Source organism: Neoarius graeffei, chromosome 1, assembly GCF_027579695.1.
Source record: "Neoarius graeffei isolate fNeoGra1 chromosome 1, fNeoGra1.pri, whole genome shotgun sequence".
Classification (NCBI taxonomy): domain Eukaryota; kingdom Metazoa; phylum Chordata; class Actinopteri; order Siluriformes; family Ariidae; genus Neoarius; species Neoarius graeffei.
In genome coordinates, this window is record NC_083569.1 from 41,546,508 (window position 1) to 41,574,245 (window position 27,738).

Sequence of the window (27,738 nt, forward strand, 5' to 3'; positions counted from 1 at the left end):
AAGAGAGGTAAGCAATTTATTATATATTTTTTCCATCAAAGTTGCATTTTGTGGCTTCGAAACTAAGTTTTAGTGCCGTTTCTAGAACACAACATCAAGAAAACATGGAAGAAACAGCAATAATGGAAGAGCCGGTTTCTAAGCTACCTAAAACTAGCAATGGTAATTATTTTTTGTTACATAATGTACTCAGGCTGCCAGTCAGTATGTGACCCCCCCCCTTTGAAAAATCCTAGCTACGCCCCTGTCAGAGCTTTGTGTGTAAAATAGATTGGGGCTTGTAGACGACAAGATGGATGTAATTTGGGCAAATCTGTGGTCTAGTATAAGAAATGGTCCAAGTTCAGAGGCTGTCGTATGTGTAGATCAGCTTTACTTCTTCTTTCTAGTGATCTTTCACACAGAAACTTTTTTTTTTTAATTGATGTAATGTTTTTGTTGCATTTTTGGAGGAAAAAACCGTGTCATGGGTATATCACATTTTGGAGAAAATGTTTTTTGAATAAACTTTAAAAATCAAAATCTAGATTTGCATATTTAATGTTACTACAACCTCATTGCAGTATAGTAGTTTGAAACTGAAATTAGTGGTTTTCACGCTGCCAATTTTTTGGTAAAGAAAATACTTTTTTTTTTTTTTACAAGTTTATCACAGTGGATTTATCACGTTTTGACCTTCCCTAGCGACGAAAAATCTGATCTAGTGACTAGTTACGAATTTGGCGACTTTTTGCAAATTTGTTGTTGAGCAACAGCAAAACTTACCTTTCATTGATTTGTGAATGACGTTATGGCTGCCTTTCCTAATGATTGATTTTCTATGTAGAATTAGCCACTATAATTCTATAAAACTAGATGTTCTATAGCTCTAACAGTTACTATGCCACTCGGCCAATGTCATAGAGTACAGGATGCTTTCAGCTATGTGATGTATGCAAATTATACAGGAATATGTATCGTTTGACATCATCACACAATCTAGTGACTTTTAGCGACATTTCAGAGTGACGTCTGGTGAGATTTTTTTTTATCCAGCACTACAGAAATGTGTTTGATGCATTATTTGTGTGTGAACTTGGAAATATTTCAAGGTTCAATGCACAATCCAGACAATACTCATTCACGCACTCATACAAAAGCACACACCTCTTTGGGTGACAGGATGGAAATGTAGTCCTCATATATGAGGCGTGCCTTCTCCTTGATTACGCTCTTATTGGTCTCCTTGTTGAAGTCTTCACAGGCTAGCCAGAAGAGCATGTTCTCCTCACTGAACTCAGTGCGTAGAAATTGCCGGAAGGCACAACGTCCAGCAGGGCAACGCATCAGCTTGTCAAAGGATTGCCCCCATGAGCACACTTCATCCATAGTGGGCTTTGGACTGCCAAAAAAGTAGGGAGTTTTATTCAAAAGCTTCCATCATGTAACAGCGACAATATGCAGCACAAGCAACCTCAACATCATGTTTTATCTCTGAGGAGAAAAGTGCCGACGCAGTAGTTCTTGCATTTGTACAGTAAAGCGCATGATGACTAAAAAGAAGTTTTTAGTCTCACTGTACACAAATACTGGAATTTAATGCACAGAATGAGGCACTATTGAAAGCTATTTTGTGCTACTTAAATATACTTCACATTCTGGTCTCGTCTATAATATTGGCATAATCTTTGTATTCAATATTATAAACATTATTGAGTGAGATATTCCCCTTAGGTTCCTTAATTACCTGTATAATGCTTTGCTAAATGTTTTACATCACTCCCGCTAATTATACCAAAGATAATTACAATCACCAGACACTTTATTAGGAACACCCATCCACTTGGTGATTTATGCAGTTCTCTAATCAGCCGATCCCTTGACAGCAGCATAATGCATTAAATCATACAGACACAAATCAAGAGCTTCAGTTAATGTTCACTTCAAACATCCGAATGGGAAAAATGTATTGCGATCTCTGTGACTTTCTCTGTGGCATGGGTGTTGGTTTGAGCCAGATGGACTGGTTTGATTATTTCATAAACTGCTGATCTCCTGGGGTTTTCACACACACACAACAGTCTCTAGAGTTTACACAGAATGGTGTGAAAAACAAAAAAAACCCATTGACCGAGTGACAGTTCTGTGGGTGGAAACAAACGCCTTGTTGATAAGAGAGGTCAGAGGAAAATGGACAGATTGGTTCGAGCTGCCAGACAGGATATAGTAGCTCATATCATCACTCTTTACAACCGTGGTGAGCAGAAAAGCATCTCAGCAACTTCTGCAACAGCAGCAGAACACATTGGGTTCCACTCCTGCCAGCCAAGAACAGGGATCTTAGAATCAAGAACAAGTTCCTATAAAAGTGGCCGGTGAGTGTATATCTTACTGAGGTTGATCTCATTTTAAGCATGAATTAACTTAACCAACCTCTCCTCGCAGTCACCAGGATCCTCAGTTTTGACGTCGTGCGAGGCTTTCCGGTTCCTCTCCTCCCTGTCTTCATTCCTAACAGTGAGACTGCAAGGTATTAAGCACATCATGATCTGACAGAGACACCACACACAGGAAACTAGGAAGCCTTGTGTCAGCTTTTAGTGTCTGGTTCCAATTTATTATTATTATTATTATTATTATTATTATTATTTCTTCTGCTGTTTAATGACTGACCTGAGTGCCCATTTTTGCATCCACTGCTGGGTGGGTGACCAAGACCATGTGTAAAATCTGTTAATTACACTAAGTGATTCCAGTCCATCCAGAATGATTTGCGTGATGTGAGATGCTTTTTCACTAGCTCACCCTTTACAGCACATGCACAGTGATGACACGAGTTATAGTGTAATGCACACATGACCAGTGTGGCTGTAGCTTTCTTTCTAGCCAAGAAATAAGACATCTGACTCACCTCATTAAAATCTTAGCGATGACTCAACCTAAATTCTCAATTAATGTGCAGATGAGGTTTGGTGTGAAGGAATGAGAAGACTCATACCATGAGCAGCTACAGCAGCAGCACCAGCAGAAACAGCAGGCATTAGAGGCACGCTCGCCCTTACCAGCCTGCTCGTGCTGGGCTGGCGCTGTTCCCGTCGTTGTGCCTCCCGCCACCAGCTCCTGCTGCCCCGACATCTGCCTCTTTCGCATCTCCATCCTCTCTGATCCCATGGGCTGCAGGAGACACCAGACCACTGAGACACACAGCCAACATTACATACACTCTACACTACTATAGTCTTAACTAATTCACAAATGAAACCAGTGGCTTGTTCTGGCATGATGAGGACATGACAGGTGGAGGAGGTTGTCGATTATCTTGCATTTTCAGGTTCTTCTTACATCGTCAGGTCTTCTGACATTTTCAGGTTCTTTTAGGCATTGCATTTATTTTAAAGAAATATCATCAAGAACAGCTTGAGGATGGAGAAGAGTCAAACAATTATTTACAATTACTTTACATGCCCTTTGCAGAAGAATGACTGAATCAATACAAATGAATCTTACCCCATGAGATGACAAATGATGGTGAATCTTTGAGCATAGGCATGTTTCAACGAGACCATAAATAAAGCTGTTCTAACATGTCTTACGCCACACTCCCCCACAAGCTGTAAGTGATATCTCCTCTGTTTCTGCAAAAGGAAGGAGCACCTCTTATTTGATGCTTGTGATAGTCTCCATGATCATACGCGATATCCTGTGGCATATAACTAAGCCAAAATGGAAAATCAAAATGTATATCCATAACCACTTATCCTGTACAGGGTCATGAGCAAGCTGGAGCCTATCCCAGCTGACTACGGGCGAGAGGTGGGGTACACCCTGGACAAGTCGCCAGATCATCGCAGGGCTGACACATAGAGACAAACAACCATTCACACCTACGGTCAGTATACAGCCACTAGTTACCCTAACCTGCATTGCATGTCTTTGGACTGTGGGAGAAACCAGAGCACCCGGAGGAAACCCACACAGACATGGGGAGAACATGCAAACTCCACACAGAAAGGCCCCCGTCGAGCACTGGGCTCGAACCCAGAACCTTCTTGCTGTGAGGCGACAGTGCTAACCACTACACCACCATGCTGCCCCAGGCTACATTTTGCACTTGATCATTTCTGATGTGCTCTCTGGCAGCTTAAATGAGACGGACACCTGACAGAAATGTAATATCACAGAACAATTATATCTATTACTGGATGGATGAAAGATTGCAGCTTGTCAATAATTTCTTTTTACTTTTCTGGTTCTGCAGCTTTCTGACTTCCTCTCTTTCCTCCTCAACCTTTCTTTTTACATGGTAACATACTACGTGCATCTTTGGAAACATTTACCAGTGAATAAGTAAATGATACGTTTCTGTATCATACTGAAGTCATTATAACACATTCAAGTTTAACAGCATCAAGAAACAGAGGCAATGCTGCAACACTACTTTCAGATGAGATCGAATCCTATCTTTTTTTCTTCAACCTCCATTTCAAGAAGTGTTCGTATGAATGAGTGGTTAAGTGTCCTGTACTTGACTGTCTCTGTATCCTGAGTATTAATGAACGAGTGACTTAATTTTCTGATTAATTTGCTTATTTATCAAAGATTTATTTGCTATCAGTCATTTTATTCTTTAACATATCCAACCAGTTCTTGCACTGTTACATTTATCAACATGTTTCCTTTGTTTTAAAAGATGCTTATTAGAAATTGGATTGATCGACCTTCACGGAATTTGTTAAATACTAATTATTCAGCTTGCTTGCTTTTCTCACACATCAGTTCTCCATGCTTGATTTGTGACTGCTGATTTAACAGTAGGGATTTTTTTTTGCACCATCCAAGCTCTTACAGTGGCTGCTTTCCTGAGAAATAAATAATCAGAACAGTATTCTCATCTCATCTCATTATCTCTAGCCGCTTTATCCTTCTACAGGGTCGCAGGCAAGCTGGAGCCTATCCCAGCTGACTACGGGCGAAAGGCGGGGTCAGAACAGTATTAGTGTTCAAAAAGAAATATTACCAAAACAAGTATGTTCTTTTCACTGCACATGACTGAGGTCCTTTGTTCAGTTCCTTAAAAAAAAAAAGAAGAAGAACCCATCCATTATCTGTAGCCGCTTATCCTGTACAGGGTCGCAGGCAAGCTGGAGCCTATCCCAGCTGACTACGGGTGAAAGGCGGGGTACACCCTGGACAAGTCGCCAGGTCATCACAGGGCTGACACATAGACACAGACAACCATTCACACTCACATTCACACCTACGGTCAATTTAGAGTCACCAGTTAACCTAACCTGCATGTCTTTGGACTGTGGGGGAAACCGGATCACCTGGAGGAAACCCACTGGGCTCGAACCCGGACCTTCTTGCTGTGAGGTGACAGTGCTAACCACTACACCACCGTGCTGCCAAAAAGAAGAACCATAGCTAAAACTCTTAGTGCTGAATTGACATGTAGTTTTTCATTTCTGTCCAGATATAACCTACAGCACTGTGTATGTTAATTCCACACTGGCTTTTTTGCTGTGTATGATGGGTAAAGCTGCTGGAGTATTCAGTGAGAAGGAGGAGGAGGAGGTGGTGGAGGTGGAGATGGGGGCACATCTCCAACTGCGGTCTGAGCTCTTCATCAGTGATCACTGCCTTTTGGTCCATAAGCAGCGAACCCAGTGATGTTTCATGTTCACACACACACACACACACACACACACACACACACACACACACACACACACACACAATCACTCATATCCTGAACACACTGGTCATATTAGGCTACTTATCTACAGCTGGCTGATAGTGATTTCCATGAGATGGCTCGCCAGAAGAAAACCCGATGCAGAACAGGAGGAAAAAATGAAATCAGGAAAATGACACACAGCATGAAGCGAATAAAGCTTTAATCGCGACGCATGAAGGGGAATTATTATCAGTAGGTCGGTTATAGAAACCTGAGCTGCTCAATTTCACAGTAAAAAAAAAAAAAAAACCCTAATGAATTTGAAAGTGGCCCCAGTGAAGGGCTCCAACACCATCTCTCTCCATCGGGAAGGAGAACATCTCGTCTGTGGCAAAAGCAGTCCGAGCTCTCTCACACACACACACACATGCCATCCATCCATCCATCCATCCATCCATGCCGCTCTTAAACGTCCAAAACCCAAACGGCGCCACCGCATCCACATTTTGACACACAGAAAGAGAAACTGTCATGCCCATACTTACAATTTCACCATGTATGCCCAGAGATAAGAGATAATTCTTCGCCTTGATTACATCGGTTGGCATAAGGATTCCTTTTTTTTTAAAGACCGGCCGCTTGTGGTCAGTGCGCATGCGTGCCTCCCGCAACTCGCGGTGGCGGTAGCGTAAAATCCACTGCATGCCACTGACGCGCTGTGCTGTGCGCCTTCAATCAGCGCGTTTAACGTCTCTGTGGCCTGTTTCCTCTTCACAAACACGAAAGATATTATTATTATTATTATTATTATTATTATTATAGACTACAGAACATTTTTAATGGTCTCCCAGTCAATGCCAAACCAGCTTCACTGGGAGACCATTGATGCTGAAAGGTAAAACTGAAATGGGATTATGGGAGATGCTTGAATTGCTGGTCCAAATTCATAAGACTGTTTTCTTTGGATTGGAATGTTTTAAGAAATATTGAAGTTGGGTTGTCAAGACTGTTCCAATTTCCAAATTATAGACTAAATATACAGTTATTTGATACTGTGTTTCACCCTGAGCAATAAAATTGAAGATTTTCTTATTTCTTATTTTTCACTGTTTCTTAAAATACATAATATTATGAAAGTTGATAAAACAATAACTTAAACTCATAGTGTAATTTTAGTATTTTACCATACTTATGATGAAGTTATGGTAACTTGGCACTGCATTAACTATGTTGGCTGAAACGAGGATTCGTAATGCGGCAATTTGCATCACAGAATATGCCGCAGCGGTGCAGCCGCATGGACTCTGGGGCCTGTGATTGTATTGCCCAGACCAGTTGGTCTCCTAGTGGAAAATCCTTAAAAAATGCTCTGGACTACAATCCTAATACCTAAAAAAAATGAACAAATTATACCTCACCTAAAACACTAAGGCACTGAAGTATTAACCCTTTGATGCAAAACATGGGTCAAAAGTGACCCGGCTGAGTTTTTATCTTCTATATCTTTGCAATAAATTAATTCCATCATTCAGTATTCAAGGTATTCCTCAATTAACTTGTTTTTGATCATCATACATCCTTATTTTATTTTTTCCTTTCGTATTTTTTGAATAAAAACCCTTTTTGTATCACTACCCTTCTAATGCACAACACGGGTCAAAAACGACCTGCATTCATTTTCCAGGTTATTTCATGTATGGCTGAGTGTTTCTATGATATACTTTTGAAATAAATTCATTTTGCCATTTACTTTTCCAAATATGCAGTAAATATCTTGTTTCTGCTTAGCACAAATCATCATTTTTATTTTTCCTTTCTTAAGTTATGAACAAGCACAGCTTTTGTAATTCTACATCAAGTTTACACACATGGGTCAGAACCGACCCGCATGCATTTACTACAGCGTTTGGTGGGAACTGTGAATTGTGCTTGTGTCAGACATTTCACAGCTCAGCACAGCGCCCTTTGCCCATCTCATACATGCAAGTAATGTTTTTCAATTGTTCTAACATTACCTTAGAAAAAAAATTATGTTTAGGTTACCTTGAGAGTGAGTAGATTACTTGTCAGAAAGTTACAAGTAATTACTATTAGCTACCGAGCTGTTGACATATTCTACTTTAGTTAGCTAATTTTATTGTAGTTGGCTTAGCTAACTACATAGTTAATAAATAAATAACTGGCCCCATTCACTGCTAAAGTAATTACTTGAAACAAATAATTATTATAGTATTAAGACAGGTGGCACGGTGGTGTAGTGGTTAGCGCTGTCGCCTCACAGCAAGAAGGTCCGGGTTCGAGCCCCGTGGCCGGCGAGGGCCTTTCTGTGCGGAGTTTGCATGTTCTCCCCGTGTCCGTGTGGGTTTCCTCCGGGTGCTCCGGTTTCCCCCACAGTCCAAAGACATGCAGGTTAGGTTAACTGGTGACTCTAAATTGACCGTAGGTGTGAATGGTTGTCTGTGTCTATGTGTCAGCCCTGTGATGACCTGGCGACTTGTCCAGGGTGTACCCCGCCTTTCACCCGTAGTCAGCTGGGATAGGCTCCAGCTTGCCTGCGACCCTGTAGAACAGGATGAAGCGGCTAGAGATAATGAGATGAGTATTAAGACATTTAATTTTAAATCACACTTGGATGACCCATGTGTGGTAATATAAAAAGTATTTTTGTTCATAAAGTAGGAAAAAAAAAATTAAATTAATGATTCGTGGTAATTAAAAACAAGATATTTAAAGAATACTTGGAATATTCAATCATAAAATACAGTGGGGCAAAAAAGTATTTAGTCGGTCACCAATTGTGCAAGTTCTCCCGCTTAAAAAGATGAGAGAGGCCTGTAATTTTCATCATAAGTATACCTCAACTATGAGGGACAAAATGAGAAAAAAAAATCCAGAAAATCACATTGTCTGATTTTTAAAGAATTTATTTGCAAATTATGGTGGAAAATAAGTATTTGGTCAATAACAAAAGTTCATCTCAATACTTGGTTATACCGTATACCCTTTGTTGGCAATGACAGAGGTCAAACGTTTTCTGTAAGTCTTCACAAGGTTTTCACACACTGTTGCTGGGATTTTGGCCCATTCCTCCATGCAGATCTCCTCTAGAGCAGTGATGTTTTGGGGCTGTCGCTGGGCAACACGGACTTTCAACTCCCTCCAAAGATTTTCTATGGGGTTGAGATCTGGAGACTGGCTAGGCCACTCCAGGACTTTGAAATGCTTCTTACGAAGTCACTCCTTCGTTGCCCGGGCGGTGTGTTTGGGATCATTGTCATGCTGAAAGACCCAGCCACGTTTCATCTTCAATGCCCTTGCTGATGGAAGGAGGTTTTCACTCAAAATCTCACGATACATGGCCCCATTCATTCTTTCCTTTACACGGATCAGTCATCCTGGTCCCTTTGCAGAAAAACAGCCCCAAAGCATGATGTTTCCACCCCCATGCTTCACAGTAGGTATGGTGTTCTTTGGATGCAACTCAGCATTCTTTCTCCTCCAAACACGACAAGTTGAGTTTTTACCAAAAAGTTCTATTTTGGTTTCATCTGACCATATGACATTCTCCCAATCCTCTTCTGGATCATCCAAATGCTCTCTAGCAAACTTCAGACAGCCCTGGACATGTACTGGCTTATGCAGGGGGACACGTCTGGCACTGCAGGATTTGAGTCCCTGGCGGCGTAGTGTGTTACTGATGGTAGCCTTTGTTACTTTGGTCCCAACTCTCTGCAGGTCATTCACTAGGTCCCCCCGTGTGGTTCTGGGATTTTTGCTCACCGTTCTTGTGATCATTTTGACCCCACAGGGTGAGATCTTGCGTGGAGCCCCAGATCGAGGGAGATTATCAGTGGTCTTGTATGTCTTCCATTTTCTAATAATTGCTCCCACAGTTGATTTCTTCACACCAAGCTGCTTACCTACTGCAGATTCAGTCTTCCCAGCCTGGTGCAGGTCTACAATTTTGTTTCTGGTGTCCTTTGACAGCTCTTTGGTCTTGGCCATAGTGGAGTTTGGAGTGTGACTGTTTGAGGTTGTGGACAGGTGTCTTTTATACTGATAACGAGTTCAAACAGGTGCCATTAATACAGGTAACGAGTGGAGGATAGAGGAGCCTCTTAAAGAAGTTGTTACAGGTCTGTGAGAGCCAGAAATCTTGCTTGTTTGTAGGTGACCAAATACTTCTTTTACCGAGGAATTTACCAATTAATTCATTAAAAATCCTACAATGTGATTTCCTGGATTCTTTCCCCCCATTCTGTCTCTCATAGTTGAAGTGTACCTATGATGAAAATTACAGGCCTCTCTCATCTTTTAAAGTGGAAGAACTTGCATAATTGGTGGCTGACTAAATACTTTTTTGCCCCACTCTAAATTGATTTCAAAAGACAGAGCAAAGAAAAACTCTGTCAGCATGAAATAACGTGGAAAATGAATGCGGGACATTTTTGACCCATGTTATAAAGGAAGGGTGTGCATATGTTTTGCATCAAAGGGTTAAATATGTGGTTTGGGGAAAATAAGACAACAACAACAGCTACAACAACAATAATAATAACCAATCATCATCATCTGCACATAGTTGCAGCAAGTAGCACTGCCACCTCACAGCTCTAAAGTCTCAGGTTCAAAGCTCCAGTTTCTGACTTTCTGTGCATGCTCTACCCATGTCCATGTGGGTGTCCTGGTTTCTTCCCACTTCCCAAACACATGGCAGTTGGACAAGATAAATTGCCACTAGCTGTGAATGTATATGTCTGTTGCCCTAAGATAGGCTGGCATCCTATCCAGGGTGTATTCCTTCCTCACACCCTTTGCTCAAAGTTATTATTATTATTAAGGTAGCACAGTGGTGTAGTGATTAGCACTGTTGCCACACAGCAAGAAGGTTCTGGGTTCGAGCCCAGTGGCCAACAGGGGCCTTTCTGTGTGGCGTTTGCATGTTCTCCCTGTGTCTGCGTGGGTTTACTCTGGGTGCTCCGGTTTCCCCCACAGTCCAAAGACATGCAGGTTAGGTTAACTGGTGGCTCTAAATTGACCGTAGGTGTGAGTGTGAATGGTTGTGTGTCTCTATGTGTCAGCCCTGTGATGACCTGGCGACTTGCAATGACCTGGCGAATTAACATACGCAGTGCTGTAGGTTATATCTGGACAGAAATGAAAAAACTACATGTCAATTCAGCACTAAGAGTTTTAACTATATAGTTCTTCTTTTTGGCAGCACGGTGGTGTAGTGGTTAGCACTGTCGCCTCACAGCAAGAAGGTTCTGGGTTCGAGCCCAGTGGCCAACGGGGGCCTTTCTGTGTGGAGTTTGCATGTTCTCCCCGTGTCCGCGTGGGTTTCCTCCGGGTGCTCCGGTTTCCCCACAGTCCAAAGACATGCAGGTTAGGTTAATTGGTGGTAGGTGTGAATGTGAGTGTGAATGGTTGTTTGTCTCTATGTATCAGCCCTGTGATGACCTGGCGACTTGTCCAGGGTGTACCCCGCCTCTCGCCCATAGTCAGCTGGGATAGGCTCCAGCTTGGCCGCTACTCTGTCCAGGATAAGCGGTTACAGATAATGCATGGATGGATGGATGGATGGATGGATGGATGGATGGATGGATGGATGGATGGATGGATGGATGGATGGATGGATGGACAAATTATACCTCACCTAAAGCACTAAGGTACTGAAGTATTAAATGTGGTTTGGGGAAAACAGGACAACAACAACAGCTACAACAACAATAATAATAACCAATCATCATCTGCACAAAGTTGCAGCAGGTACACAGCAAATTCCCCAGTGTTGAATTAACGCTTTCAGAGTTCATTTGTGTCTTACTGTGGTTGGACAACTCTGGGTATTAATTCAACACTGGGGATTTTACTGTTTAGCACTGCCACCTCACAGCTCTAAAGTCTCAGGTTCAAAGTTCCAGTTTCTGACTTTCTGTACATGCTCTACCCATCTCCATGTGGGTGTCCTGGTTTCCTCCCACTTCCCAAACACATGGCAGTTGGACAAAATAAATTGCCACTAGGTGTGAATGTGTATGTCTGTTGCCCTAAGATGGGCTGGCGTCCTACCCAGGGTGTATTCCTTCCTCATCCCCTTTGTTCAAAGTTATTATTATTATTATTATTATTATTATTATTATTAATGCAGATTTCACTCTGAGCCTTACTGAAGACTAAAGCTACTTTTCTCGCATATGCTCACTACAATTTTAGTGTTGATACCTACAGCTCTAACAGGGTTGAATGGCCAGGTGATGGTAGTATGTCTTCTAAATATTTCTTCCCCTTTCTCTCCCCCCCCCCAATCCTTTCAACACCAGGCACCTTGTCATATTTACTGACAGTTAGGCCTATCTATTATTCAGAGAAACAGAGATGTGTTGCAAATCGTCAAGGGAAAGCAAAAACTCTGTCCATGGTCCTGAAACTGTCCTGTCTCTTCCATCTCACTTCTTACATCAGCTGACTACACACAACTGTAACTAACTACTAACTGTACATTTCTGTACAGATTTATCCCAAGCACTGACAAAGGCATATACCAGTAATTGTAATTGTTTATCAAGTAAGTGTAATAGTTTTATATTTGAAAAGCATGGCACAGGTGGTGTGTCCAGGATTTTTGACATGTGATGGCAGAGGGGGATATAACCCATCATAGTGTGGCACCACTTAATAAGCTTAAATATAGAAGGGTTCTTCAGCTGCCCATGTGAGAGAACCCTTAAAGTTTTTTTTTTAGAACTCCACAAGAGAGTGTTCACCATCAGAAGTGGCTCTGTTTTAGGAAGCTAATAACCCTTAACTAGCTTAAGTAAAATCCTTGAAAACCCACTTTCAATTGGGTATATTATAAAGTTTTGTTTGTAGAATATTGAATTAGTTTCTTGGTGCAAAACAATTGGCCACCAAATGATTTCTCTGTGTTGGTTTCCTTGGTGCACTATAGTTGATCCCATAATGCTCAGGAGCATTAGTCAAAATACCTGCAATTGTTACACTATGATTAATTAAAGTCTACATGAATTGAATACGACTAATCTGTAAGATACCTGCCGAATTTGTTATTTGATGTCTGAATTGGGGTAGCATGCTTCATTTAAACTGTAGCAAGTGTCACCCTGTAACACCTATTTGGTTACAACACTGTTTGATGTACTGTAAGTGATCCCCCTTTTCACATAGTGCAATACTGACATCTGCTGGTAGTCTGTCATAACACAACGATTATGATAGGGCTCTCTATCATCGTGTGAGAAAAAAATGTCAAAATAAAAGATACTATTTACAGAACTAATTCAATATGTCTCCATAAATTCCTATGAGTAGAATTATTTGAATTTATTATATATGCTTGGGAGAAAAAGAGAGAGAAAATAAAGAACACAGAAAGAAATGGAGATAGAGGTATCGTGTAAGCTCTAGGTGGCACTCTGGGTCTATTCTCATACATTCTACTTGCATAAAAGGGTTTCGAGGAGCCCCACACACACATTTATTGACACACACCCTTGGTTTTCCTCTAGAATGTGTTCTGAACAAAATGCAAATTTTCCTATAGAAAAATCTCAGTTGATATGGGTTTCAGTTACGTTAAGTTGTTCAAATTAATAATACAAATAATTTTTGTACAAATCAACATGATTGACAGCTCCACCAAAAAGCAACACGGCCGTAATGGTTCTCTGCTGTATTTTATTGTATGAATGCATTACAATTACACAAATTCATTTGACAGATGTTTTACACAAAATAATAGCGAGGCAAAATATAGCACAGGGAAAAAATGAAGCAATGAATCCAAACAAAATTTAAGAGTTATAAGACAATTGACCAGAATAACTGTCACACCAGTCCAGGATACTACCTCAACCCACCAGCAGAGCAGAGGCCACAATCACTAGAATACAAGGACAGCTTTAACTTTCCACTTCCTGCTATTTTCTCCCTTTTTAGCATATACCAGCCCAACATATGCTCAAGCACAATACAAAGTCCTGCCATTTCCAACATCTGTGTAAGTTCTGAGCATTATTATGGCATTACATGAGCATTATTATGGCATTCTGAGCATTATTATGGCATTACAATGAACAAACTATTGTTATGTTCTTTGTTTACCTTGTCCTCAAAAGAGAAAGCAGGGGAGAGCGGGGAGACTTGGGACAAGTTTTCAGTTTTTATCCCCTGCTGGCCGAAAGGCCCGAAGGGGCATTATGTCGTGGCGATGTCCATCCATACATCCGTCCTGGGAAGGGTGCTCACCTTCTGAAATCAACTCCTCTTAATTTTTGGAAGAATTTCACAAAACTTGGCAGGATTCTTTGTTATACGTCGGTAGTACACATATTGTAATTTCGTTAAATTCGGTCACATTTTTCCAGGGTTACAGCCTTTGATTAACTAAATTATAATTTGACAATTTCATGAGAGTGTTTTCATTCTGAAATCAACTCAATTTTTGGAGAATTTCACAAAACTTGGCAAAAGGCCTTGTTATATGTCATCTTATCTCATCTCATTATCTCTAGCCACTTTATCCTGTTCTATAGGGTCGCAGGCAAGCTGGAGCCTATCTCAGCTGACTACGGGTGAAAGGCGGGGTACACCCTGGACAAGTTGCCAGGTCATCGCAGGGCTGACACATAGACAGAGACAACCATTCACACTCACATTCACACCTACGGTCAATTTAGAGTCACCAGTTAGCCTAACCTGCATGTCTTTGGACTGTGGGGGAAACCGGAGCACCCGGAGGAAACCCACGTGGACACGGGGAGAACATGCAAACTCCGCACAGAAAGGCCCTCGCTGGCCGCTGGGCTCGAACCCGGACCTTCTTGCTGTGAGGTGACAGCGCTAACCACTACACCACCGTGCCACCCTGTTATATGTCATTAGTACGCTTATTGTTATTTTGTTCAATTCAGTTGCATTTTACCAGAGTTGTGGCCCTTGACTAACAGCCTTGTACTTTCACAATTTCATGAAGGTGTGCTCGCCTTCTGAAATCAACTCCTCTCACAATTTTTGGACGAATTTCTCGAAGCTTGGTAAAAGGCTTTGTTATATGACGGTAATACTCATATTACGATTTAATTTCGTTTGTGAAAATTTGACCAGAGTTTTGACCCTTGATTAAATAACTTATACTTTGACAATTTCATGAGGGTGTACGTTCTTCTGAAATCAACTCCTCTCACAATTTATGGAGAAATTTCACCAAACTTGGCAAAAGGCTTTGTTATATGGCAGTTATATGCATATTGAAATTTCGTTTAATTTGGGCAAATTTTACCAGAGTTATGCCCTTGATTATGAGCAAACTTGTACTTTGGCAATTTCATCAAGGTGTGCTTGCTTTCTGAAATCAACTTCCCTCACAATTTTTGTTATCCCCCACTGGTCAAAAGGCCAAAGAGGGATTATGACGTGGTGATGTCCGTCCTTCCATCCTTTCACCTTCTGAAATCAGCTCCTCTCACAATTTGTGGAGGAATTTCACCAAACTAGATGGGATTCTTTGTTATATGTTGGTAATACGCATATTGCACTTTCGTTCAATTCAGTCGCATTTTACCAGAATTATGGCATAGTTGCCAGCAGAGGATATTGTGCTCTCAGAGCACTCTTATTGTAGACTGTGTGAAATTCTTTGTTGGTAGTGTCACATTCATATTGCATTAGAGAGTATTTACTGTACCCTCTTACCACAACATTAGTTTCTCAGCTTGTTACATATACTGGCCTTCAGGCTTCACTTCTTCTATCATTATTTTTTGCAGGGAGACATGAGACATTGAGAGGAGTTATGGGACATTATATAAGGAGACTTGGGACATAGTGGGGAGACATGGAACAAAAATAAAATACCTCTACCTAGATGTTTAATTTTAATTTATTATCAAAACTTGTAACATATGAACTGTATGAACACACAATGCTGGCACAGTGATAGAATGTCACTTTACCCAAAACCTGACCAGAAAAAACAGTTCCATTCTCAAGAAGGAATGAAATAAGCTACACGCCCACATTTTTAACAAAATAAAAAAAAAACAGTTTTATATTTGTAAACCACAGAAGAGCTACTGCAACACAAACTGCTTAAAAAGTTAATGCTGGCTAAAACAGAAAGATGTCATGATAATCATTTTCACGCTTTCAGTTTCGATTGGTTTCTCTTTCGCGGTGGGAACGCCCACCGTAAACAGGATAAAATCTGCCTGACATCCCATTAGGGATTAGGGAATGGAGGGATATATTTGGGCTATAGTTTGGGCTATTTGGAGGTAAAACTTGTTGCGAGATGGCATGCATATTTTATGTGCTTCGGATGATTCATTTTATGATTCAGGACAGCGATTCAGTTCAATCTTGAGAACTGCGACACTGATGATGAACGGTGGCTTTTTATTTATTTCATTTTATTTTATTTTTTTAAACTTCGACTTGATCCAGCCAAAGATCAGCTCGAATAAGTGTAAATATTTCTTCTATTTCTTATGAGCAGATCGGTTGATAATATGTTATCTTAGGCTGGTGTTTGCAACACAGGGTCAGTGACCACTCCATTGCAGCCCAGACAATCGGACAAAACAATGACTATGTGTCACTATCAGTGCTGGAACAGCCCATGAAGGAGCCAACATGTCGCTGACCATGCCTAACTGGTGGAGCAGTGACTTAAAATTTGCGCGTACTTGACAAGAGCTTATGACGAATGTTACATGACAGAACCACTGGTATCATACGTGATCTTTTGAAATAGCTAGTAATTAAAATTCACTACAGGTACACTTTAACAAAGGTAATGCTGTGGAATGAGTTGGCATTGGCCTGGCATTTCTTCCTCCTTTTCTGCTCCAAGATGTCTGCGAGTGTCAGTAATACTTTATCATGGCACCATCTGTACCTGCCTTGGGCCAATGATATCTTACAACCCGAAAGGATGTATGCCATGGTTCCTCTGCTGTCAGAGAGCTTGCACAGTGGATCCTACCTCATCCCCCACTTGTGTGTTCACCAGGATAGGGAGAGTATCATAGACTGCTCTCACCAGGAAGGATAAGTGTAATGGCTCTAGCCTCCACAGATCAGTGATCTTTCTTTGGGGAAAGTCCTATCTTGGGCAGGCTCCTTTTGTCTCCAGCTCCACAGCACTTGCTCTCATATCGTCATCCTCCAGGTTCCTTTGCCCACTGTTGGAAGTAGGATGTCCCCAGGCCTTGTCTTTCAGTGCAAGGTATTCCATTTATGTCCCTTGTCCTGAATGAGCACTCTGCTTGTTGTATAGTAGTGTTGTCTGCTTATTTCTGCCTAGACTTAGTTGTAATGCCAGCTTCCTTGACATGTTTGTCTTTGGAGTGCCAGTAGGTCATGTTAAGCCTGCACTTTGCTACTTTTAGCCAGATTGTATGTACAGGCCAATTGGCATGAAGCTTGCAGGGATTTCCAGCCACTTCTGGAGGTGTTTATTTACAACCCCGATTCCAAAAAAGTTGGGACAAAGTAAAAATTGTAAATAAAAATGGAATGCAATAATTTACAAATCTCAAAAACTGATATTGTATTCAGAATAGAACATAGACAACATATCAAATGTCGAAAGTGAGACATTTTTAAATTTCCTGCCAAATATTGGCTCATTTGAAATTTCATGACAGCAACACATCTCAAAAAAGTTGGGACAGGGGCAATAAGAGGCTGGGAAAGTTAAAGGTACAAAAACAGAACAGCTGGAGGACCAAATTGCAACTCATTAGGTCAGTTGGCAATAGGTCATTAACATGACTGGGTATAAAAAGAGCATCTTGGAGTGGCAGCGGCTCTCAGAAGTAAAGATGGGAAGAGGATCACCAATCCCCCTAATTCTGCGCCGACAAATAGTGGAGCAATATCAGAAAGGAGTTCGACAGTGTAAAATTGCAAAGAGTTTGAACATATCATCATCTACAGTGCATAATATCATCAAAAGATTCAGAGAATCTGGAAGAATCTCTGTGTGTAAGGGTCAAGGCCGGAAAACCATACAGGGTGTCCGTGATCTTCGGGCCCTTAGATGGCACTGCATCACATACAGGCATGCTTCTGTATTGGAAATCACAAAATGGGCTCAGGAATATTTCCAGAGAACATTATCTGTGAACACAATTCACCGTGCCATCCACCGTTGCCAGCTAAAACTCTATAGTTCAAAGAAGAAGCTGTATCTAAACATGATCTAGAAGCGCAGACGTCTTCTCTGGGCCAAGGCTCATTTAAAATGGACTGTGGCAAAGTGAAAAACTGTTCTGTGGTCAGACAAATCAAAATTTGAAGTTCTTTATGGAAATCAGGGACGCCGTGTCATTTGGACTAAAGAGGAGAAGGACGATCCAAGTTGTTATCAGCGCTCAGTTCAGAAGGCTGCATCTCTGATAGTATGGGGTTGCATTAATGCGTGTGGCATGGGCAGCTTACACATCTGGAAAGACACCATCAATGCTGAAAGGTATATCCAGGTTCTAGGGCAACATATGCTCCCATCCAGATGATGTCTCTTTCAGGGAAGACCTTGCATTTTCCAACATGACAATGCCAAACCACATACTGCATCAGTTACAGCATCATGGCTGCGTAGAAGAAGGGTCCGGGTACTGAACTGGCCAGCCTGCAGTCCAGATCTTTCACCCATAGAAAACATTTGGCACATCATAAAATGGAAGATACGACAAAAAAGACCTAAGACAGTTGAGCAACTAGAATCCTACATTAGACAAGAATGGGTTAACATTCCTATCCCTAATCTTGAGCAACTTGTCTCCTCAGTCCCCAGACGTTTACAGACTGTTGTAAAGAGAAAAGGGGATGTCTCACAGTGGGAAACATGGCCTTGTCCCAACTTTTTGGAGATGTGTTGTTGTCATGAAATTTAAAATCACCTAATTTTTCTCTTTAAATGATACATTTTCTCCGTTTAAACATTTGATATGTCATCTATGTTCTATTCTGAATAAAATATGGAATTTTGAAACTTCCACATCATTGCATTCCATTTTTATTTACAATTTGTACTTTGTCCCAACTTTTTTGGAATTGGGGTTGTATTTGCCTCTCCATTCCCTCAGCTGACATTAATGGCACATTATGCACTGTTACCAGCCACATTAACCTTGGAGGAAGGCATGCTGATAAAGTAATTCTTGCAACTTTCCAGGCAAACTACACACATTGATTTTCCTCAGCTAGTCCTCTGTTGATTTTTTTGTGCTGAGGATGTGGTATTTGTCTGAGAGAGTTTTGTTATACAGTGGTGCTTGAAAGTTTGTGAACCCTTTAGAATTTTCTATATTTCTGCATAAATATGACCTAAAACATCATCAGATTTTCACACAAGTCCTAAAAGTAGATAAAGAGAACCCAGTTTAACAAATGAGATAAAAATATTATACTTGGTCATTTATTTATTGAGGAAAATGATCCAATATTACATATTTGTGAGTGGCAAAAGTATGTGAACCTTTGCTTTCAGTATCTGGTGTGAACCCCTTGTGCAGCAATAACTGCAACTAAACATTACCGGTAACTGTTGATCAGTCCTGCACACCGGCTTGGAGGAATTTTAGCTCATTCCTCCATACAGAACAGCTTCAACTCTGGGATGTTGGTGGGTTTCCTCACATGAACTGCTCACTTCAGGTCCTTCCACAACATTTCCATTGGATTAAGGTCAGGACTTTGACTTGGCCATTCCAAAACATTAACTTTATTCTTCTTTAACCATTCTTTGGTAGAATGACTTGTGTGTTTAGGGTCATTGTCTAGCCGCATGACCCACCTTCTCTTGAGATTCAGTTCATGGACAGATGTCCTGACATTTTCCTTTAGAATTCGCTGATATAATTCAGAATTCATTGTTCCATCGGTGATGGCAAGCCGTCCTGGCCCAGATGCAGCAAAACAGGCTCAAACCATGATACTACCACCACCATGTTTCACAGATGGGATAAGGTTCTTGTGCTGGAATGCAGGGTTTTCCTTTCTCCAAACATAACGCTTCTCATTTAAACCAAAAAGTTATATTTTGGTCTCATCTGTCCACAAAACATTTTTCCAATAGCCTTCTGGATTGTCCACATGATCTTTAGCAAACTGCAGATGAGCAGCAATGTTCTTTCTGGAGAGCAGTGGCTTTCTCCTTGAAACCCTGCCATGCACACCATTGTTGTTCAGTGTTCTCCTGATGGTGGACTCATGAACATTAACATTAGCCAATGTGAGAGAGGCCTTCAGTTGCTTAGAAGTTACCTTGGAGTCCTTTATGACCTCGCCGATTATTACACACCTTGCTCTTGGAGTGATCTTTGTTGGTCGACCACTCCTGGGGAGGGTAACAATGGTCTTGAATTTCCTCCATTTGTACACAATCTGTCTAACTGTGGATTGTTGGCGTCCAAACTCTTTAGAGATGGTTTTGTCACCTTTTCCAGCCTGATGAGCATCAACAACGCTTTTTCTGAGGTCCTCAGAAATCTCCTTTATTCGTACCATGATACACTTCCACAAACATGAGTTGTGAAGATCAAACTTTGATAGATCCCTGTTCTTTAAATAAAACAGGGTGCCCACTCACACCTGATTGTCATCCCATTGATTGAAAACACCTGACTCTAATTTCACCTTCAAATTAACTGCTAATCCTAGAGGTTCACATACTTTTGCCTGTCACAGATATGTAATATTGGATCATTTTCCTCAATAAATAAATGACCAAGTATCATATTTTTTGTCTCATTTGTTTAATTGGGTTCTCTTTATCTACTTTTAGGACTTGTGTGAAAATCTGATGATGTTTTAGGTCATATTTATGCAGAAATATAGAAAATTCTAAATGGTTCACAAACTTTCAAGCACCACTGTACTATGTTACCAGGCACTTCATTGGTTTTTCTCAATTGTTGGGATTGTTTCCCCTTGACCTTGTAGCTTGAACCTTTTTGTCATTTTCCCTTGTTTGATCACTAGGCTCCTAGATTTCCTGGCCTTGAAAGTCATCCTGGCCCATGTGGCCATTCTGTCAAGCTATGCTAGGACCCATTTTGCTTGGACATGTGTTGGAGTCATGATGATCACGTCATCCATGAAACCCTTGATATCTGGCTGTTGGGCTCCTGAGCTGGCTTTTGGCCCTTTGATTTCTTTTTCAGCTGCTGTGATTATCAGGTTCATCCCCACAAGGGACCAGATGGTGAGATGGCACACCCTGTTATAATTTCTTTCTACACTGACTTCCACTGTTGTGAAGATAGTGGTTCGGATTTGTGACCTGATGCTGCCGAAGTAACCAGTGATCATGCATTTATTGTGGGCTGGGATGTCATAGTGGTTCATTGCTACCTGCTCAGGTTACATGGGATAGAGCCATAAGCATTGGCTAATTCAAGCCAAGCAACTGTGAGGTTGCATTTCCTTTGCTTAGCTTTGCGGATCAGTTGGCTGAGGACACTAATGTTTTTGGCACCCTGAGAATATTGAGAGCCCACCCTTCTGGATAGAAGTGTTGATATATCCATTCTCTCCCATGTATTGTGTCATCCTCTTGGTCAGCACTGAGAAGAAGATCCAGCCTTCTACATTTATAAAGGAGATAGTCCACAACTGACTTATGTGGGAAGAGCATGCTTATTTGGGGACAAAACTGTCTTCTGCCTTTCTCCAGTTTGCTGGAGTGGTGTGTTTTAACCAAATCAATCCTCCAGATGAGTTTCACCAGCGTCCAAAGTAGTTTGGAGCACTTTTTGTATACTTTTTAGGGTGTACTGCTGGGACCAGGAGCTGCTCTTGTGCGTTTCACCCTCTTTTGTATCTCCTTTCAAGATGGCTCTTTTGTGCTGAGCTCTGTTGTTGATTTGTGTGCCAAGCCAAGTAGATGGTTCTCTTCTAAAGGACTCATTATAAACTCCTGACATCCTCCTTTGAGCTCATAAGCATCCCAGATTTTGCCTTGCCTAAAAGGGATCTAGTGAAGCAGTAAGGGTTCTTAATAAACTGGGCCTGCTCTTTCTGTACCTTCTTGAGTCTCCTTCTGATGTCTGCACTTCTTACTCTGATAAGCTGCTTTTGAAGGCTGGATGTTAATTCTCTTATGTCATCTTTCTCATCAGCTTCAGACTCTTTAAACTGCCTGTTCAAGGTCTTGATCTCCTTTCTTAGATGTTTGATTTCTCTCCATCTTCAGGTATGGTTGTGTTTCTCCTCTTCTTCTTTACACCAAAATGTCCTCTTGCCAAGTTGTAGGCGATAGTTGACAGAGTGTTCACTTACATGTCTGCTGTTCCCGCTAAAGCTCTTTCTCTTTCTCTGTTACTGCACCCTAGATTCTCCTCCAATTTGGACCATTCTTTACTGTTGTTCATTTTGAGCCACTGGATTTGTTCCCTTAAAAGTTGGGCTACCTCCTGGGGTGGCAATGGTCTGCCCATTGCATGTGGTTCAAGGAAACAGGTGTTGGGAGCTCCCCAGTACTGTGGTGTGCTTCTTGCCTGGGGATCTCCTGCATCTCACCAGACTCTTTCTCTGTCACTGCACCCAATTCTGGATTTTGTAAATAAACACTTCCTGCAGATGGATCCTTGATCTTATCCTGAGTCCAGTGTGTTACAAAGTACAGCATATAGTAGTTGTATGTAGAATAGAGGGAGCCTCAACTATAGTCAAGGATTGGAGTAAGTGATATTACTGTACATGATAGTATCACTTACTCTAACGTGGATGAGGGCAACATCGTTAGTTATTGAGTTAAGTAACTCCTACATTGTCTATACAGTGGGGCAAAAAAGTATTTAGTCAGCCACCAATTGTGCAAGTTCTCCCACTTAAAAAGATGAGAGAGGCCTGTCATTTTCATCATAGGTACACTTCAACTATGAGAGACAGAATGGGGGGAAAGAATCCAGGAAATCACATTGTAGGATTTTTAATGAATTAATTGGTAAATTCCTCGGTAAAATAAGTATTTGGTCACCTACAAACAAGCAAGATTTCTGGCTCTCACAAGGCAAGGCAAGGCAAGTTTATTTATATAGCACATTTCATACACAGTGGCAGTTCAATGTGCTTTACAGAAGTAAAAGCAAAACAGTAAACAATAGAAAATAAAATTACATAAAATAAATGGGGAAGAAAAATAATAAGAATTAAACAATAGTAGAAATAAAATAATAAAATGAAGTAAAAATTCAGTTAAAAAACAGCAGAATAAAATAGAATAAAAGTTAAGTAAAGTTTAAAACATGCAGAGACTGTAAAAGTTAAGAAAGTTTAAAACATGTAAAGATGACAATATTAATCAGTTAGCAGAAAGCATCAGAAAACAGCTTGGTCTTTAGTCTAGATTTGAAGCTATCAACAGCAGGAGCATTTTTAATGTCCTCTGGGAGTTTGTTCCATAGCTGTACTGCATAGTAGCTAAAAGCTGCTTCACCACACTTCACTCACAGACCTGTAACCTCTTCTTTAAGAGGCTCCTCTGTCCTCCACTCGTTACCTGTATTAATGGCACCTGTTTGAACTCGTTATCAGTATAAAAGACACCTGTCCACAACCTCAAACAGTCACACTCCAAACTCCACTATGGCCAAGACCAAAGAGCTGTCAAAGGACACCAGAAACAAAATTGTAGACCTGCACCAGGCTGGGAAGACTGAATCTGCAATAGGTAAGCAGCTTGGTGTGAAGAAATCAACTGTGGGAGCAATAATTAGAAAATGGAAGACATACAAGACCACTGATAATCTCCCTCGATCTGGGGCTCCACGCAAGATCTCACCCTGTGGGGTCAAAATGATCACAAGAACGGTGAGCAAAAATCCCAGAACCACATGGGGGGACCTAGTGAATGACCTGCAGAGAGCTGGGACCAAAGTAACAAAGGCTACCATCAGTAACACACTACGCCGCCAGGGACTCAAATCCTGCAGTGCCAGACATGTCCCTCTGCTTAAGCCAGTACATGACCAGGCCCGTCTGAAGTTTGCTAGAGAGCATTTGGATGATCTAGAAGAGGACTGGGAGAATGTCATATGGTCAGATGAAACCAAAATAGAACTTTTTGGTAAAAACTCAACTTGTCGTGTTTGGAGGAGAAAGAATGATGAATTGCATCCAAAGAACACCATACCTACTGTGAAGCATGGGGGTGGAAACATCATGCTTTGGGGCTGTTTTTCTGCAAAGGGACCAGGATGACTGATCCGTGTAAAGGAAAGAATGAATGGGGCCATGTATCGTGAAATTTTGAGTGAAAACCTCCTTCCATCAGCAAGGGCATTGAAGATGAAACGTGGCTGAGTCTTTCAGCATGACAATGATCCCAAACACACCGCCCAGGCAACGAAGGAGTGGCTTCGTAAGAAGCATTTCAAGGTCCTGGAGTGGCCTCGCCAGTCTCCAGATCTCAACCCCATAGAAAATCTTTGGAGGGAGTTGAAAGTCCGTGATGCCCAGCGACAGCCCCAAAACATCACTGCTCTAGAGGAGATCTGCATGGAGGAATGGGCCAAAATCCCAGCAACAGTGTGTGAAAACCTTGTGAAGACTTACAGAAAACGTTTGACCTCTGTCATTGCCAACAAAGGGTATATAACAAAGTATTGAGATGAACTTTTGTTATTGACCAAATACTTATTTTCCACCATAATTTGCAAATAAATTCTTTAAAAATCAGACAATGTGATTTTCTGGATTTTTTTTTCTCATTTTGTCTCTCATAGTTGAAGTGTACCTATGATGAAAATTACAGGCCTCTCTCATCTTTTTAAGTGGGAGAACTTGCACAATTGGTGACTGACTAAATACTTTTTTGCCCCACTGTATGTCCTATATTGTATTAATTACACAATCAGCTGGCATACTGTATATGTTATTTGAACTATCATAAAGGTCAGATGAAAAACATTTGTTGAGTCTATGATGGCTTTTTTAATGTTAATGAAAATTTGCATAAAATATATAGCATACCTTTTTAAAAAATCAAACTTAAGGGACAGGGACAAATAAATAATTTGTTGTAGATTAGATAACACTTTTAGATTTATTTTGATTGCTGGTTTTGTGATATTCAGAGTACATAGAAATCCCCAGCAGCCCACCTCCACTGGGAAAAAAACAAGTCTGCCACCATTTGTCCTTACAATCATTGACCAGCTGTTGGTATTTGCTAGTATTTCATGCTGCACACTCCTCACAGCCTTCTTCCCATTGTATGATTAGCTCCACTAAAATGATTTTCTTCCCTTTCAGATGACCTGGGTAGTGGACAGTACAACATCTGGGAACTGGGGCTTCCTTCCCAGGTCAACTCTCATCTCTCATCCATTTGCACATGTAAAGTTGAATAATTTCTCTGTGCATCCTTTCTAAAATGTAGCTAATAAAAATATAATTTGCTGTTATAAAAATAAATCCATGGGAATATATTTTACTTTCAAAACTACAAGAGAAGACAAGGGGTGAAGGTGGGATTACATCCCTGGAGTGTTTTTCCCGGTATCCGGTAATTTAGCACAAAAGTCTTTTAGCACAAATCTAAAGTCTTAGCACAACTGTTCTTGAGTACAACTCTGGATTATGGTCACAATAATCGAAAAAAAAAATATATATTTATCTTGATATCGGAAGGGGTTTATTATGATTGCTTAGGGAATTTCTGCTGTTGTGCATGTTAAGGATCAGTTGTTGATCCCTGAAATGTGGACTGAAAATCCGATTCTTTGGTGTCTTTGGAGGGCGGCACGGCGGTGTAGTGGTTAGCGCTGTCGCCTCACAGCAAGAAGGTCCTGGGTTCGAGCCCCGGGGCCGGCGAGGGCCTTTCTGTGCGGAGTTTGCATGTTCTCCCCGTGTCTGCGTGGGTTTCCTCCGGGTGCTCCGGTTTCCCCCACAGTCCAAAGACATGCAGGTTAGGTTAACTGGTGACTCTAAATTGACCGTGAATGTGAGTGTGAATGGTTGTCTGTCTATGTGTCAGCCCTGTGATGACCTGGCGACTTGTCCAGGGTGTACCCCGCCTTTCGCCCGTAGTCAGCTGGGATAGGCTCCAGCTTGCCTGCGACCCTGTAGAAGGATAAAGCGGCTAGAGATAATGAATGAATGAATGAATGGTGTCTTTGGATATTTGTAGTTAAACCATAACAAACCTTGAATTGTGGGCACCTTCATAGATAACTTCAGTCACTTCTGATCATATCACAAATTCAACTGACTGTCAGTAATTACTCTTTAGCAAATTGTAAATAATAAATATGATATAATTTAAGCTTAGCACTTTAATAAAGACAAAACAAACCTAGAATTTGGCTGTAGCAGTGTACTGTGTCAGGGGACTTGCTGTGTTAAATAATTTGGAGGGAGGATTGTGACTAACATACAGGCTACATCATATATAGCGGTTTCAAGATGGCAGAGTGTGGAAATACAATCACTCGTTTTCGATCGGAATCTCAGCAACTTTCATTAAAAAATCCATCAAACACTTTTAAACATGTTCAGTAAGTATTCAGATTAAGTGTTCTTGGATCTTGTGCTAAAGAACTTAGAGTTGTGCTAAGAGACTTTAGATTTGTGCTAAAAGACTTTTGTGCGAAATAACCATAAACCATTTTTCCTGAGGGCACAATGACACAGCTTTGACCCTCAAGTCTGTTGGTTCTCTGTTTCAAGGCTGATTGCCATTGGAATACGTTTCAAAATGACAAATGATCATTAAATGGATTAACACTGAATATTTGATTACCCTCATGAAGTAAATGGCATTCAGTATATTATTTTCATTCCTATTTATTTCAGACCTGCTCACATTATTTGACAAGACTGAATAGCACAGGCTTCATTCTTCTTACTACTGTTATTGAGTTAAATTTACAACCAAGGTTGTGCACGACTCTTGTGTTGACATTCATGTTAATAAAATATACACATTTGTTTTATTACAGTTAAATGCCATTATGCATTCCTTATTTTGTGAGCCACAGTTTTGCTATGTTCATGTACAGTGGCATGCAAAAGTTTGGGCACCCTTACTGAAAACGTCTGTTACTGTGAATAGTTAAGTGAGCAGAAGATGAACTGATCACCAAAAGGCATAAAGGTAAAGACGAGACATTTCTTTTCAGCATTTTATGGAAGATTTGTGTATTATTTTTGTTCTGTACAATTGGAGAGTGAAAAAAGAAAAGGAACACCATGCGAAAGTTTGGGCGCCCCAATACATTTGAGTTCTCAGGTAACTTTTACCAAGGTTCCAGACCTTAATTAGTTTACTGAGCTGTGGCTTGTTCAAATTCTTCATTAGGAAAGGTCAGATGATGCAGATTTCAAAGCTGTATAAATTCTCTGACTCCTCAAACTTGTCACTAAAATCAACAGCCATGGGCTCCTCTAAGCAACTCCCTCGCATTCTGAATAATAAAATAATTGATGCTCACAAAGCAGGAGAAGGCTACAAGAACGTAGCAAAGTGTTTTCAGGTAGCTGTTTCCTCAGATTGTAATGTTATTAAGAAATGGCAGTTAACAGAAACAGTGGAAATCAAGGCGAGGTCTGGAAGATGAAGAAAACTTTCTGAAAGAACTGCTCATTGGATTGCTAGAAAGGCAAATAAAAACCCCTGTTTGACTGCAAAAGACCTTCAGAAAGATTTAGCAGACCCTGGAGTGGTGGTGCACTGTTCTACTATGCAGCAACACCTGAACAACTATAACTTTTATGGGAGAGTCATCAGAAGAAAACCGTTCCTGCATCCTAGCCACAAAATTCAGCGTCTGAAGTTTGCAAATGAACATCTAAATAAGCCTGATGCATTTTGGAAACAAGTCCTGTGGACTGATGAAATCAAAATAGAACTTTTTGGCCACTATGTGCAAAGGTATGTTTGGAGAAAAAAGGGTGCCAAATTCCAGGAAAAGACCACCTCTCCAACTCTGAAGCATGGGTGTGGATCGATCATGCTTTGGGGTTGTGTTGCAGCCAGTGGCACAGGGCACATTTCACTGGTCGAGGGAAGCATGGATTCGAATACATACCAGCAAATTCTGGAAGCAAAC

At 40.9% G+C, this 27,738-nt stretch overlaps 1 protein-coding gene across 2 annotated transcripts in view; it reads right to left on the bottom strand.

The window, feature by feature from the left end:
- The window catches only part of rgs20 (regulator of G protein signaling 20), a 54,706-nt gene that overhangs the window by 20,684 nt on the left and 6,284 nt on the right, over positions 1-27,738 (bottom strand). Inside the window, exons 1-4 of one of the 2 annotated variants that reach the window (XM_060922984.1) lie at positions 6,202-6,264; positions 2,978-3,153; positions 2,413-2,502; positions 1,147-1,381 (exon numbers count right to left, since the gene is read on the bottom strand). In XM_060922984.1, the coding sequence (XP_060778967.1) occupies positions 1,147-1,381; positions 2,413-2,502; positions 2,978-3,153; positions 6,202-6,264 (564 nt within the window). Of the gene's footprint in view, positions 1-1,146; positions 1,382-2,412; positions 2,503-2,977; positions 3,154-6,201; positions 6,265-27,738 lie in introns of those variants that run through there. The other variant, XM_060922980.1, reaches the window with a different exon arrangement.